Source organism: Cottoperca gobio, chromosome 9, assembly GCF_900634415.1.
Source record: "Cottoperca gobio chromosome 9, fCotGob3.1, whole genome shotgun sequence".
NCBI classification, from domain to species: domain Eukaryota; kingdom Metazoa; phylum Chordata; class Actinopteri; order Perciformes; family Bovichtidae; genus Cottoperca; species Cottoperca gobio.
In genome coordinates, this window is record NC_041363.1 from 22,485,549 (window position 1) to 22,500,251 (window position 14,703).

Sequence of the window (14,703 nt, forward strand, 5' to 3'; positions counted from 1 at the left end):
TCCATATGGTTAATTTTATGTCATAATAACAGGTTGTTTTCAGCAGGAACAAAAGACCAAGAATTTTGTTTTTGAAGAGAAGATTGTCTCCATTGTGTGATAAGAAAGAAGTGAAGGGCATCTGATGGTAATGAACTGCTTTTGTGTAAGGAGATTGAAGGCTTGGGAAATGCAGGATCACAACCTTGACAAAGGATCCAAAGTAATGCAGCGGGAATAGGTTTTGTTTGTTATTCTGTTCGATGGATTAGATTAGCTATTTAGGGTTATTGTCTGTTCACTTTCCATGAGTTGAAATGTTGTCAATTGCTTTGTTTATTTCAGCCTGTGAAAATGATTCCATTTCAAAACATGTCACACTCACACAGAGAGGCTCAATGACAGCTTGTTTACAGGGTGGCTCTGCACTTATCAAAATATAACAATGGCTGCAGAGATGTGATTGTAAGATGCTTTTTCCCCCAGACAGCATTGAAACAATTCTGCCCCTGACTAGTGGGGTCCTACAGGAAGCCATGAAGACAATCACCTCTTTATGTCCTTGATAACTGAGGCCACTTGGTGGGGGAATTGTCATATTTGATTGATTTTCAACAGGCTGCGGCAGCTATTGGCTTAATCCTCCCAATAGATTCCAGCTTGTAACTGATGAAACACAGGAGTATATATCATTACATCCCCTTGTATTCATAAGACTGCAAAAAAAATTACTTGAGAGTAAGTGTGACATTAAATATGACTATTCAATTCAAAAATTCATTGATCTCCGCACTGTTGGCTAATCATTTTTGGCTCGCTCTGGTGGATGGAGGACGCATCTAATTATCTTCTATCATGGGTCTTATACTCTTCTGAGAATAAAAAAAGAAAGGAGCTTCAAACGATTTGTTTTTTGCACAGCAATAAAAGAAAGACAGCAGGGTGAAAGGCAGAATATTTTAGTACGTATTGTCTTCAATCTTTACTCCTAAAATAAAAGTGCTGTTGAATTGCAAACAGAACAATAAAAAAGTCTAGCACAAAAACAGCCTTGACCTCCGAATTCTTATAAAAACGTATTTAATATCGCACACCTTGGGCCTCCATAAGAGATATCAAGAAATATTGTTTTTTCCAATGTCTACATGGCTTTGATTATATTTTACAAAGGGTAGCATCTTTACCAATTGGATGTGTATTGCACATTCAACTGTTTGGAGAAATGAGGCCACGACAGGTGAAAACAGACTTCCCAAGATATACATACTAATCAGAACTGTGAAGGACTAGAAAGAAAAAAGCAGGCATCAATAAACCATCCCACTGTGCTGTGAATGCAGGCAAGAAAACATTGGTTGAATGGCTTTAATCCCATAGGAAAAATGTTTTGATGCAGCTTTGAACTGAGTTCAATTACAGAGCTATCCTGCAGAGAACAGCGCAATATATCATATTGTGTGCTGGCTTTTATAACGTGCAGGAGTCACCTGCTGATCTTCTAGCTATCGCTGATGCTTCAATTGTCAGTGTGAAGTAGATGCATTGCTTGCTGAAAATAACTCATTGATCCATTATGATATTTTTCTTAAGGCAGGAGTTAGTGAAGTGAAGATGAAGATGATAAAAGGTTTTGTCTACTGTATATGGAAAGTATTATACAGTATGCAAGCATACATTGAATTTTAATTAGGCAGGCAACATCCTCAAAGCGGCAACGAACACTATGAACCTACTATGCCATATCTGATATCACGCAAACTGTTGGACATTTCAGAGAGAGCTTTATGAAGGCAGCCAGACTATAATCAGTTTATCACATGAGACATGAATCATGTTGTTTTTTCCACTTGGAGAGAGAGAGGTATCTGTAATATAGGTGACATACGTATTCAAGGCCTCTCTTGCACCGTTACGAGCTGTTCACAATATCCCTGCATATATATTTACACATTTGTGACTATGTCAGTAGGCATGCGCCTAACTTTGAAATCTTGAACAAGCATGAGTCCCTGGAGGCAATCAAGAGGCTACATTGTATTCCGTTACTCGCAGGGCAGTCTCCCTTTTTTTATCAGATCCTACATGACAGAGCTCCGTTTGCCAGACGAGCTGAACGAAACTAAAAGATGAGGTCTGGGGTGAAAACGTTTAAAGAATATACATCACGGTCAATGTCAGATATAGTCTGTTTGACACGTTACACAGACCTTTATTCCTGGGAGACGTTACATGGCTTTTTTGCTGATGTGTCACTTGTTTGTTGTTTGTTGTCATTTCACACATTCTTTCCAGTCCTGCAGTAAACTTTACACAAAAGCATCTTTTTTTGTTTCTCGAAAGGCTTTTGGGAAGCGTAGGGAACCTGAACCGCTCTTAGCATCCTTGGAGCAACACGTTTCTTACAACACGGTTGTTTTGATTTGAATGGTAATTGCAAAAACGTTCATCTTGCGAGTGTGGAAAATTGACTCTATACCGTAGTGTGATTTGTTTTTGAGAGAAAAAGCAAACACAATACACAACACAATAGAGCATTTTGTACTGAGTGTGTTGTTTCCAGTGTGAAACATCTTGCTGTGTACTTTCCTTCTTCTTTTTTTACTATGTAGTATATACACTTTTAAATAAAAACAGTTGTTTTTTTAAAGTTTGAAGTTTGTTTGAAATCCAGCTGTGCTCTCAAAAATAATAATACATATAATACATATCACAGTATATTGAATTTCATGTCACAATACAACGGAGAAACTGTTAAATAACCAGATATGAATATGTTTTGTTGATCCAGTGAAGTAAAAAGTCAGTCAATACGATAGTACCTTTAAATGTCCTGCTCACTGATTCCCAGCATCAGTGATATTAAAGGGATAGCTACGTGGGTGTAAATATATACATGGTATCAATGTTACCAGCTTTCTCTACTTTCATAGTGCACAGACTGTGTGCACTATGATCTTCATTGTATGCCTGAACAAGCTGAAGGCATGTAGCCACGGGTATTGTACTTTCTTTGGTCCAAAAATACATTTGTTACACTTTCTTATATTGTTTTGTTCACACCACCCGATTAAAATGTAACCCTACTTTGTAAATTGGGTGTCCTGAACTCACAGATGGCTTGTTTATTGGACAAAGTTTTAATAACCCGTCATCTAGAAAGTTTAGAGACTCTGGCAGCTGCTATTTTGATGGCAGTGGCGTCCAACTTTAACAGCATTTGCAAACAAACACCTGATGTGTAAGCGACTAAAAATGGGGGACGGCAATGAGCTGGTTGAATGGGATGTCAGTGGAGAGAAGGGGATTCAGTTGAGGTAAGTTTGCAATTGAGATCCATCAGCCTCTGGATAGGCAGAGTGAGAGAGTGACAGTAAAATGGCAAAAAGGAAGGTATTAGCATATTGTCCAAAGCACCCAAAGTTTGCTTCCAAAGGAAAAATGAATGCAGCTGGTTATCAGAGGGGCAAATAAAGCCAGTTCTGGACAGTTAGTTGCTCTCGTTGTTTCAGTTTGGCTGCTATGGAGGGAATAAGAAGAGGGGCGAGCAGTCAATATCTGGCAAACAGTGTAAATTGCCTTCAGCCTCCAGCCCAACCAGGTCTGCATTCACAAGAATATAAATTAAGTTAAAGTACCAAGTCCACTATGCGATGAATGGCTGGTCATGCTATTTGCACTCAATACTGCTGATTAATGGGCATTGTGATTGTTATTTTCAGACAAAAGCCCTGAGCCTTAACTGGGGCATGCTTACTGCATTTAAAATGTAATCAGAGAGAACAGATTTCACAAATGAGAGCTGTGTCTCACTCTGAAACTTTCATCTAAATGGTTTGATAAAAGTGTAACATGAAATTTGCACGTTTAATTTTTTAACATCAAGAAAGATGTGTATCTCTCAAAGTTAAACCGAGGAAAGCCTCAGACTCTCACGATCCTTAATGTCAGAATAAACTCAAGTTACACATTTGCAGGACAGGCTGCTGTTATGTTATGTGTATTTGGATAACCTTCTGTAGCTGTATTCAGATTAACAACACGGTGCAGGGCAAAGTCCTGCAGGCAACCTCACATTCTCATTTGAATACCGGATATGCCCTACAGGCTCCTTACCCTGCATCCCGGTGGGGCCGAAACCTTGGCGAGTGAGGAAAATTGCGTGGTCGTGGTGTTCGGCGTGATCAAGGTCGCCTTTCTGCTGCACAAAGGCCCAGCGGCACACGTTCTCCAGGCTCCGTGATGGGTTACCTCTTTCAATGAGGCTGATTGACTGACGAGAAGGAGAGATGGAGAAAGAAATGCTTACAACTGAACCTTGACCGTGTAAATGAACATGTTAGTATGCTGTCAGCAGCCCAACATTACATAGATTGTTAATCCTATCAGGAAAGAGTGGCATTCAGTGTAGAGACAGATTGTACATGGGGATTGTGGAGTGATGATAAGTGGATAGCAAAGTGAATGTTCCCACCCCGGTCTAAAGAAAAAGCCCAGTTGAACATACATCATTTATTTTTACAGTATGTGTAGAACAAAGCGAGACCCCTGTAATGTGCAGACGTTTTCTTCCCTATTCAGAATCTGTGCTATGGCTAAGGCTATGGACGTGTCACAACAGGCTCAACGAGGCTGAAATAACCATAATTACATGAGATAAATAAGCTTACAGAATTATGACATGTTTGGACTGAATGCTGTTTATAATTGGCATCACTGTGATGTTGCACATGAAGGACAGCAGATTATTAATAGAAGGCATGATATTTTAGAGCATTAAAGCATTGAGAATAGATTTTTTTTTTTAAGTGAATATAGACAATTTATTGCTTTGTAGAAGTTTGGGTTTTGTTTGTGTTCTCCTGGGATGAAACTTTAGACTTTAATCCCACTAAGGCAGAAATGTTTGTGACTTCCTTTTTCTCTCGGTTTGCTCTAACAGCCACCGGTGAGAGGTTGACTCTTCACCTCCGGCTCAAAGCTTTTGTTTGCCCACAGCGAACACAACAAATTGTTGTGCACAGACAAGTGTGGGAAGGTTGGATGGAGCATCTGTGCTGACCTGAAACAACTCCTACACATTGTTAATAAATCATCATTTGTTTTATTGATGCTTCTGGAACTTGTCTGGCCAATGTTTAGGGTGATAGAGTCCGTACCTATATCTTTATTCTCCTAACTGCTGCTAAAAGCAATTCATTGAGAACAATTTTGCTAATTGATTACACCTCTGTAATTATTAATAGTGTAGCAGACCTGTGTGTGTGTGTGTGTGTGTGTGTGTGTGTGTGTGTGTGTGTGTGTGTCTGTCTTGCTTTAAATCCTCTTTCTTTGTAAGTGTTTTTTTTTTTTTTTTTTAAATGCCGGTCAAAAGAGATCCAGATAAACTGATGGTGTACAGCTTCTGTAAAACCTAGTCATCAAATGTAATTCTAAAATGTTTAATTTAGCAAGGTTTTTCCCTGTGCCGACATCGTGAACAGGTCGTGTTTGACTGTTGAGACGACACAAAGGTGTTTTAAAGTCAGTTTATCCTAAACTGCACTTCATCTGAAAGACTTAAAATGCCAGTTTCTGTTGTTTACCTTGATGTGTGTTTAGTGTTTTTGAGATTGAGTTTCTTTGTGATGTAATCAAACGTAGCTCTCAGCTACAGTACAGTCTTCTCCCACACACTAATCATCTTGCATTCATCGTGCTCTCCTGATTGAGTCTATATAATTTTTCTTCTGCAAATTAACAGACATGGAGTGTGAAACTTACCTTGGCGTACCCCAGCATGATCATCCTCACCAGGACCACGTTAATGTGGACTCCCAGTGACTCGTCGTGGTAAATCTCATTCACCTAAGAAGCAGAGGAAAGACAATCACCCAGAGGCCACGAGCTCACATAATTAACATTTCTTTAAAAGGCATCTGCGTCATTGGCTCGTAACACCCATATCTTATTGATGCTGGGCTTTTGCTTTCCACTCATCAGAGGAAGTGAGCGGGAGAAACAAAACATTCTTTACAAATCACACCATGAATGACTGTAATCACAGACTTGAGCAACGGCTATTTTGCGGCCTTTTGAAGGAGCCAGTGAATGTAGCGAGGATCATTATCTTCTTGTTCTTGAAATAGGACTAAAAGGAATACCCACAGAATGGAACAAGTTTTTTCAAGGGAATTCAAGGAAACATGCGATTATTGATATACAAATGGTCATTTTAAGGGTGAAGTATTCCTTTACTCATCATCCATGCATAGCCATGTCTAGAGTTATCAAAACTAAGGGTGTTTATGTTAAATGTAAACAACAAGGGTATATTTGTTTCATGGAAGAATATGTACAGTATATCTGAATTAAAAGTTGTAATATTGGGCAGAAATGTGCAAGTGGGACAGCCTCACAGATAAGTGTGACTATAAAATGAGAAAAAGAGAGACATGGAGAAACAGAAAGAGCAAGAAAGAAGCAGGTTTAGTATTCAGACCGTTGCAGCTCCCTGCAGCCTCAGAAGTAAGGTAAAGAGAACTGGGTAAGTAAGGCTGGCAGGCGAAGGACTCTCCACAGATAGCCAGACTAATGTTTTTCATCGGCTTAAATCTGAGGGAAAAGGCAAAGTAAGCTATTTTCCAAGCTGTGGCTCCGTTGTTAGACATTTTACACCTCGTTTTTTGTATTATGTTCCACAGTCTTGTGTGAGTTTAATCAGCCAGTGGGATCAAATTTCCCCCTCAGACACCGGAGTCACTGTACCTGAGGATATCTGGGACATATTAAATACGCTGATAGATTTCCTGTTTAAATTACTCCAGGTGCATGTTCACTTATCTACCTGAAGATGCAGAGCACATGAGACTGCTTTTCATTTAACTTTGTGTACAATTCATGCCAGACATTATCCAGATCAGAAATGATATTACATCGCATTACATTATATTGTATTATATTATGTGCAATGAGGATTGACAGGTTATCAAGGCCACCATGTTCACCTGCATGAATTTGATTGGACGTTACTAGTCAGCTGGTAGCCAAGCAGCTGATGATGAGGTAGTGAAACAGCTGAAGTTCTCTGTCTTACCGCAAAGCTCGAGAAGTTATTTCATAGGTCCGTGAATTTATTCATCATGACAATTATGTTTATTATTTGTGAGTATAATTATTGATTATATATTGATTAGTTCAGAAGGTAGCCAGCTAAGTTACGGGACTTTAATAGGACTTTCTATTACTTTTGAAGAAAGGAAATGTTCGACATCTTTGGAAATGTGTTTTTGTTTTCTATTTGATTAATTGACAGAGAATTAAAACCCAAAATGTTTTACCTAACTGCAATGCAAATGCTAAAATTGTATTATATTACATTATATTATAAATTGTGCAGAGATGTCATGTCTGTATCACATGACAACTGGAAACAAGGACATCATGCATTTGTATTGACAGCTGACCTTTAACAGGCTCACAGGATATGTGTGTGGTCGCCCATCACCTCGTCTTTATCACTGTTGTTTTGCCACTAACTGATCAACCGTACAGTGAGCACCAATTGAATCAGTGAACAAATTAACATCTTTTTCAGCTCTCTGACACTCAACGACACCCTCTCTCCTAGAACCCTCCATTTAAAAAACGAGGCGTCTCCGTCTTCTCCCACTGTACAAAAGTGAAGCCAAAATATCCCAGATACAGAAGGTGCCATCCTGCGATTTTGACTACATTTGGAGCCAGAGTCTGGACGGCTAGAGCCAATCACGAGCCGATCACGGCCACAGCTTGTTAGCGTGAGCCACCTAGCTGCTATGTTAGCACCACAGTAGCGCTTTGTCTAGAAAGAAAAAACGACTAACCATAAATTGACAAGTGCTCTATTACACAGACTTGTGACGGCTATGGAAAGTTATATTTCCTCTCTCGTACAATTCCACTGTCAATGATGACGTCCCAGCCTCTTTTTATAGCATTAAATAACATATTAAAACTAAACTTATCAGAAAAATGAATACGTGAACATAAGTCAGCGAGAGAAAATCTACCAAAAATGACCGAAACAATCTTTGGGGAAAATGTATTTGACGTGCACATTTATTATTTAGTTTGGCCCGTGTCCCATCCGCCTACATGGAAGGAGCGGGGTTTATGGCTCATACTGCAGCCAGCCACCAGGGGGCGATCAAGATGTTTTTTGGGGAGCTGTTATGTCGTCAGCTCCCCCAAGACTAACCAACAAAATAAAATTACAGTACAATACAAATGACAAAAATGAAAAATAGAATGTAAACATATATGAAGAGAATGGATCCGGAGGATGTCAAGGAGCTTCCAGACAGAACCTGAGACACATGACCTCCTCTCAACATGCAACCTGAGTGAGGACAGGCTGCACAAACACACAATAAGACTAGAGTGACAGGCGGCCTCACAGAGGGTTCATTTTCTTCCGGCCAGTGATTTATCACCGAGTTTATCCGTCTAATTACACAATTATTCCAGCACCATATAATCACATGCTCAATTGTCCTCAGAGCACCGTTTTCACCATAACGACTTCTTGAGGTGCCACGTCGCTGGAGGAGCAGGGCGACTAAGTCCATCACATTTCATTACTCACTGTTTTGGTCAGTATGAAGCAACCATCTGGCTGAGTGGGACCCCTACAACAGATGGGTGATTTATTTTGAGAAAAAGAAGATAAGCGCTGCTCATCCTGAACTTGCATCTTCTGGCAGAGCAGCTCTGCCCCACCGGTATTAGCTGCACCGTAAGCCAAAATGACACCATATGTTATCCTTCTCTCACACGCTGATCTGCTCGGTCGTAGGTCGGTCATAAGGGTGCACTCGACATTACAGCAACTTCTCAACAGCTACTTCCACACATTAACACCATAGGACTCACTTCCTCTCCCTCCTCCAGTTTCATTTATCCAGCTCACAGTCTGTAGCTTAAAAACACCAAAATAAATCTGTTCAGAGGGGATGGGGGAATTGATGGGGTCACCGATCAATACTACTGACTTCACTGCTTCCTCACTGTCCATCTCTAACCTTACTGCCTCCTGCTGTCTTGGAGTTGAAGGCAGAGGAACACAGAGAGAGTCGGCTGTCTCTAGAAGGCCTACCGACCCCCTTGTGAAGCTTTGGCGATCCCTTAGTGAGGGTCGGGAACCCTAAGTAGGAAAACCAGTGGTCTGCATGAAGGTAATACAATCCAATACAAAAGCCGTACAATAAATTCTGCCTTTGTGACGCTGGTAATATTGAGTGTATGGTGACACTGTGTCACACAAGTGTTGATCTAAAGTAACATTTGAGCCTATAGTGAGTTGTGGTGTTGTACTGGACTCCATAGTATTTTGAACAACAACTTTTAAGGCAGTATTGCAGTCAAATAGACAATGCAGCCTTAAAAATCCCACAATAGAATAAATACAAAATCTGAGCATTATTACCTTCACATAACCTTGATACATAGCTGTCAACAACGTTCATAAATTGAAATGCGGTGGTTTGATCCCCGGCTCCTGCGGTCAACATGTCAACGTGTCCTTGATACTGATGGCACGGCCAACGGTGTGTGTGTGGGAATGTTCATCACTGCTGACTCCACCTTGTATGGCAGCCTCTGTATGAAATCAACGCAGCCTCTGCGCTTTGAGTAGTCACAAAGATTGTAAAAGCGCTATATAAATGCAGTTCATTTATCATAACTGAACACAGTATATTTACATGTAAATGTTGTTGCAGTTCCTAAATGTCCTCAACAGAGGTCCATTGCATTACTTTATGTCTCATTAGTGTAAAAGGACACATTAGTGAAGCTCATTAATGTGGAACCCTTTAATTCCTGCTCGTCTTGATGACATGTTTGGTTTCTACTATTTCTTTATTGATTTGTATTTATTCATTTTTATCCAGTAGTTAGATTTGGACACACACTAAAACTAAAAAGATGTGTACACAAGTTGTATCTTTTTCTTCTGAGTCTGATTGCACAAATGCAGATGATCATCTTGACGAAAGAGCTTCCCCGCCTCTCAAAGCTTGACATGCTGATGCTGGATAGAGGTGTCATTTCTGGAGATAGCAGGTTGGCCAAGATATAGCTTCTCAGAGACTTTTACGAGGAATGTGCAGCAAATATGAAGCTAAAATTAATATTTGTCAACCTGAGAGGGAAAACTGATGGCACCAGGGGAAGCAATTTATTTTCCATGTGTGTCTTTTTATGTGTACCAACTTAAACGTGTCCAGCCAGCAGCCAGGCACGATCTTTACTGAAGAGAGAAGGAGAGAGGAGAGTGGGGAGAGGAGAGAGGAGAGAGGAGAGCGGGGAGAGGGGAGAGGGGAAAGAGGAGAGAGAGGAGTGAGTGAGTGAGACAGAGAGACAGAGAGAGAGAGAGAGAGAGCGAGAGTGAGAGAGAGAGAGCGAGAGAGAGAGAGAGAGAGAGAGAGAGAGAGACATGGCAGACTGGATCCGAACAGTTGTCAATCATAGTAATCAGTGTTGAGGGGCCCGAGCTGCCTCCAGTCACTGCCAGTAGGGACCTCTGCTCGAAAACACCATAAATAACCTTATAATATAAACACTGCCATAGCAACAAAGTGGGAGATATACACATGGCGGCACATTTCACCTCGGATTATGGATATAGAGTAAAGGCTATTTATATATATATATATATATATATAAAAGGCGGAAAAAGCGGATAGTGAATTTAGCTAATGGTCAATAAGGATTTGTGTGGCATTTCACGCCTTTATTAGATCCTGACAGAAGAGAGATGACAGGAAACGAGGGGAGACAGATGGAGAATGACAAGCAACTAAGGTCCAAAGGCGAACACAAACTGGAGACGCTGAGGTTCATGCCTCATCCCCCAAGGAGCTATTTTTAAACTATGGAAGTCTGTTCATAGCAGAAAACAAAATAATAAATAAAAGTAACGCATTAAGAAACTTTATATACTGATGGTAAATCAAAAGTATCGATAGAAAAGTCCAACCTTTGACATATTAAGTCAAAATTAAAAGATACTGGATGAAAATTATGATATAATTATTTATTTTCTAATTATCTCATATTTTTGATTTACCATGAGGACTTCATCCATTCATTGTTTTCTTTTCTTGGCAGGAATCGGCCTCCATAATGAATGATAATCAACACATATCATATGTTGTATAAGAATGAAACATTAAAATGAATGTTTTGTTTCAGATGACAATTCAGTCCATTTATTCTTCCTCACAGACCGACTAACCTGAACCCAGAAACACATGATTTCGGGGCTCTGATTAGCTGCCATTGAGAAACTAATTACTAAAAAAATTCAAGTAAGTCCAGTTTGTAGCGTTTGAACCAGAAAGCCTCGATCCACTCAGCAGAGTCCAGAATTGTGATTCAAATAATTCATTTCAGCTTTTAACTAAACTGCATTTTCCAAAACTCGATGTTCAACAAAAACAACCCTGTGCTTTTCCCCCATTCTCAGAACAGCAGAATACAGACAAAAGATAAAGCACGGCGAAGAAAGAGTGTAAACAAAATTATGCAATCAATGCCTCTGAGCATATGCATTTAAAAGGATTAGCATTTGCAGTGCTGGCTGAAAAGGATTTAAAGAATAATGTTTCTGGGACAACGCCTTCACAGGAGACGTATGACAAGTATTCAGGAATACAGCCAGCCCTCAGATAGCGGGCCTGCAGCTGCAACACACTCGACATCGCCCTGACAAGATCAATGGCAGCAAAATCCAGTTTGCAGCTGGCTCATATACCTCCTGCTGACACACAGAAGCCTCATCTGATCCAAAATCCTAACCTGCTTGTCAACAATTAGCTTCCTTTGTTTGATTGTGTCGGCTCGCTGCTTTTATGTTTCAAGTCTAATTCCTCTATCCAGCAGCATGCCGTCAACGGTAGAAAGAAACGTAATCCAACGGCTATCAGAATGTGTGTATACATGTGTGTGTTGAACACAATCATCTTCCCCTGTCCCTCTGCGAGGCTTTGATCATTAGCAGCCTTATGGCCAATTTATTCCACCACTAGTGGGTTTTCTGTGACAACTTGATAAGTAAACACTGAGATTCTAATCTGCCTCCCGAGGCAGATGACCGTCTCAATCTATTGTCAAATGCCAACGCAGAGCGTCTTGATTAAAGCACCCTGCTGAGGTGCATCTCCTTCGAAAACAGACGCACACAGAAGGTGGAAGGAAGCTGGGATTTAATGGGTTTGAACAGAGGGAAACATTTCTACAGAGGGCAGTAAACGGTAAAACAAATTCCACAGAGATAAATTAGACCCCCCATCAGCTGTGTGTCGTCTATGATCATATCCTAGGTCTGTTGATATAACACTGAGCCACAGCAGAGGACTCGCAGGAGAGAGGCTGTTGTTAACGCTGAAGCCTCATATATTCAGATAATGACCAGTTACAATCTGTATGGGATTGTTTTGGCAGATTAGAGGGCAGTGTAACTTCCTCTGTATTGTTTCTGGCGCTGGGAGACAGAACTGAGTGATTACTAATGCTGACTCAGCGTTTAGAAGACATGGGGATAAAACTACTGGGAACTGAAAAACTAAAGTTTAGATGCTATTTCATGCTGAAAACTTTAATCCAATACGACTTAAAATATCTGACTTTTTAGCTAGTAAATGTTCCCCTCCCTTCACCAATCCCCCACTGACTGTCTTGCTGGCTGTTTGGTGCAGGGCAGGTAGCATAGAGTGTGTTTATCAGAGCTCAGAGCTAGCGCCAAATCGGGGCCAGGGGCGTATCATGGCTCCTTTCCACACTTCCTATCCCCCTATTTACCACCCCCTTGCTCGGATCACAACCATGCTGTAGCGGCTGGTAACTATATAACAAAAATGGAAGGAGTCTCTGAATGTATGTCTGTCCTTTGAGTTTCTCGACAGCCGTTTATGCTACCAATTGGCGAGTGTATTGCTGAGTACTCCAGGGAAGTGCAGTGTTGAGTGTGAAGTTGTTTGCTAGGTGGTTCTCGAGGTAGCAATATCGGCGGCCAAGCAATCAGCTGAACGGGCGCTTCACTAGTTTTAGACAGCCGAGAAAGTTAAAAAAAAACATTAGAAGGTTGATATCATGGATATGGAAGAATTTAAATTATGATGACGTAAGTATATGTGCTACATTGCTAGTTTACTTTAATGCAAGCTGTATTTCTTTGTATGCTAACACAATCATTGTTGTTGTCATGTTATGTCAACTACAGTGAAGGAAATAAGTATTTGATCCCTTGCCGATTTTGTAAGTTTGCCCACTTATAAACAAATGTACAATTTATAATTTTAATGGTAGGTGTATTTAAATAGTGAGAGACAGAATATCAAAAAGAAAATCCAGATATTTGCATCATGTAAAAGATATAAATTGATTTGCATTTAATGGTGTGAAATAAGTATTTGATCCCCTTGCAAAACATGACTTAGCACTTGGTGGATAAACCCTTGTTGGCCACCACAGAGGTTTGAGCACATCTCAGGAGAGATTTTGGTCCACTCCTCTTTGCAGATCCTCCAAATCCTTAAGGTTTCAAGGCTGAAGTTTGGCAACTCGAAGCTTCAGCTCCCTCCACAGATTTTCTATGGGATTAATGTGCCTCTTCTTTAACCACTCCTTTGTTACCTTGGCCATATGCTTTGGGTCATTGTCGTGCTTACTTTTACAGTACATGGCCCCGTCCATCCTCCCCTCGATGTGGTGAAGTTGTCCTGTCCTCTTAGCAGAGAAACATCCCCAAAGCATAATGTTTCCACCTCCATCATTGACAGTGGGGATGGTTTTCTTGGGGTCATAGTCGGCATTTCTCTTCCTCCAAACACGTTGTGTCGAGCTGATGCCAAAGATCTCAATTTTGGTCTCATCTGACCACATCACCTTCTCCCAAGCCTTCTCTGCATCATTCAGATGTTCATTGGAAGCTTCAGACGGGCCTGTACATGTGTCTTCTGGAGCAGGGGGACCTGGTGGGCTCTACAGGATTTTAATCCATTACGGCGTAGTGTGTTACCAATAGTTTTCTTGGTGACTGTGGTTCCAGCTGCCTTGAGATCATTGACAAGTTGCTCTCGTGTAGTTCTTGGCTGATCCCTCACCTTTCTCATGATCATCGATACCCCACGAGGCGAGATCTTGCGTGGAGCCCCAGACCTCGGTGGGCGATTGATGGTCATTTTGTGTTTCTTCTATTTTCGAATAATCGCACCAACAGTTGTCTCCTTCTCACCAAGCTGCTTGCTGATGGTCTTGTAGCCCATTCCAGCCTTGTGCAGGTGTACAGTGTGTCCCTGATGTCCTTAGACAGCTCTTTGGTCTTGCCCATGGTGGAGAGGTTGGATTCTGATTGATTGATTCTGTGGATAGGTGTCTCTATACAGCTAACGAGTTGAGACAGGTGTCCTTTATACAGTTGATATTAGGAGTACTTTCTTAAAGCGAAAGGACTCATCTAACCGGTCTGTCGGAGCCAAAATTCTTGTTGGTTGCAAGGGGATCAAATACTTATTTCACACCATTAAATGCAAATCAATTTATATCTTTTATATGATGTACATTTCTGGCTTATCTTTTTGATATTATGTCTCTCACTGTTAAAATACACCTACCATTACATTTATAGACTGTTCATTTCTGGCATACTCTGGCAAGTGGCATACCTGTCAACATTGGAATTTAAAAATAAGGGAAATGTTTTGC

At 40.7% G+C, this 14,703-nt stretch overlaps 1 protein-coding gene across 3 annotated transcripts in view; it reads right to left on the reverse strand.

Annotated features, from left to right (window-relative positions):
- adamts3 (ADAM metallopeptidase with thrombospondin type 1 motif, 3) overlaps nucleotides 1–14,703 on the reverse strand; it is a 136,271-nt gene that overhangs the window by 61,802 nt on the left and 59,766 nt on the right. For all 3 annotated transcript variants that reach the window (XM_029439790.1, XM_029439792.1, XM_029439791.1), the window contains 2 exons: nucleotides 5,740–5,823; nucleotides 4,093–4,249 (listed from right to left, as the gene is read on the reverse strand). In XM_029439790.1, coding sequence (XP_029295650.1) covers nucleotides 4,093–4,249; nucleotides 5,740–5,823 — 241 coding nt within the window. The remainder of the gene's footprint in view (nucleotides 1–4,092; nucleotides 4,250–5,739; nucleotides 5,824–14,703) is intronic.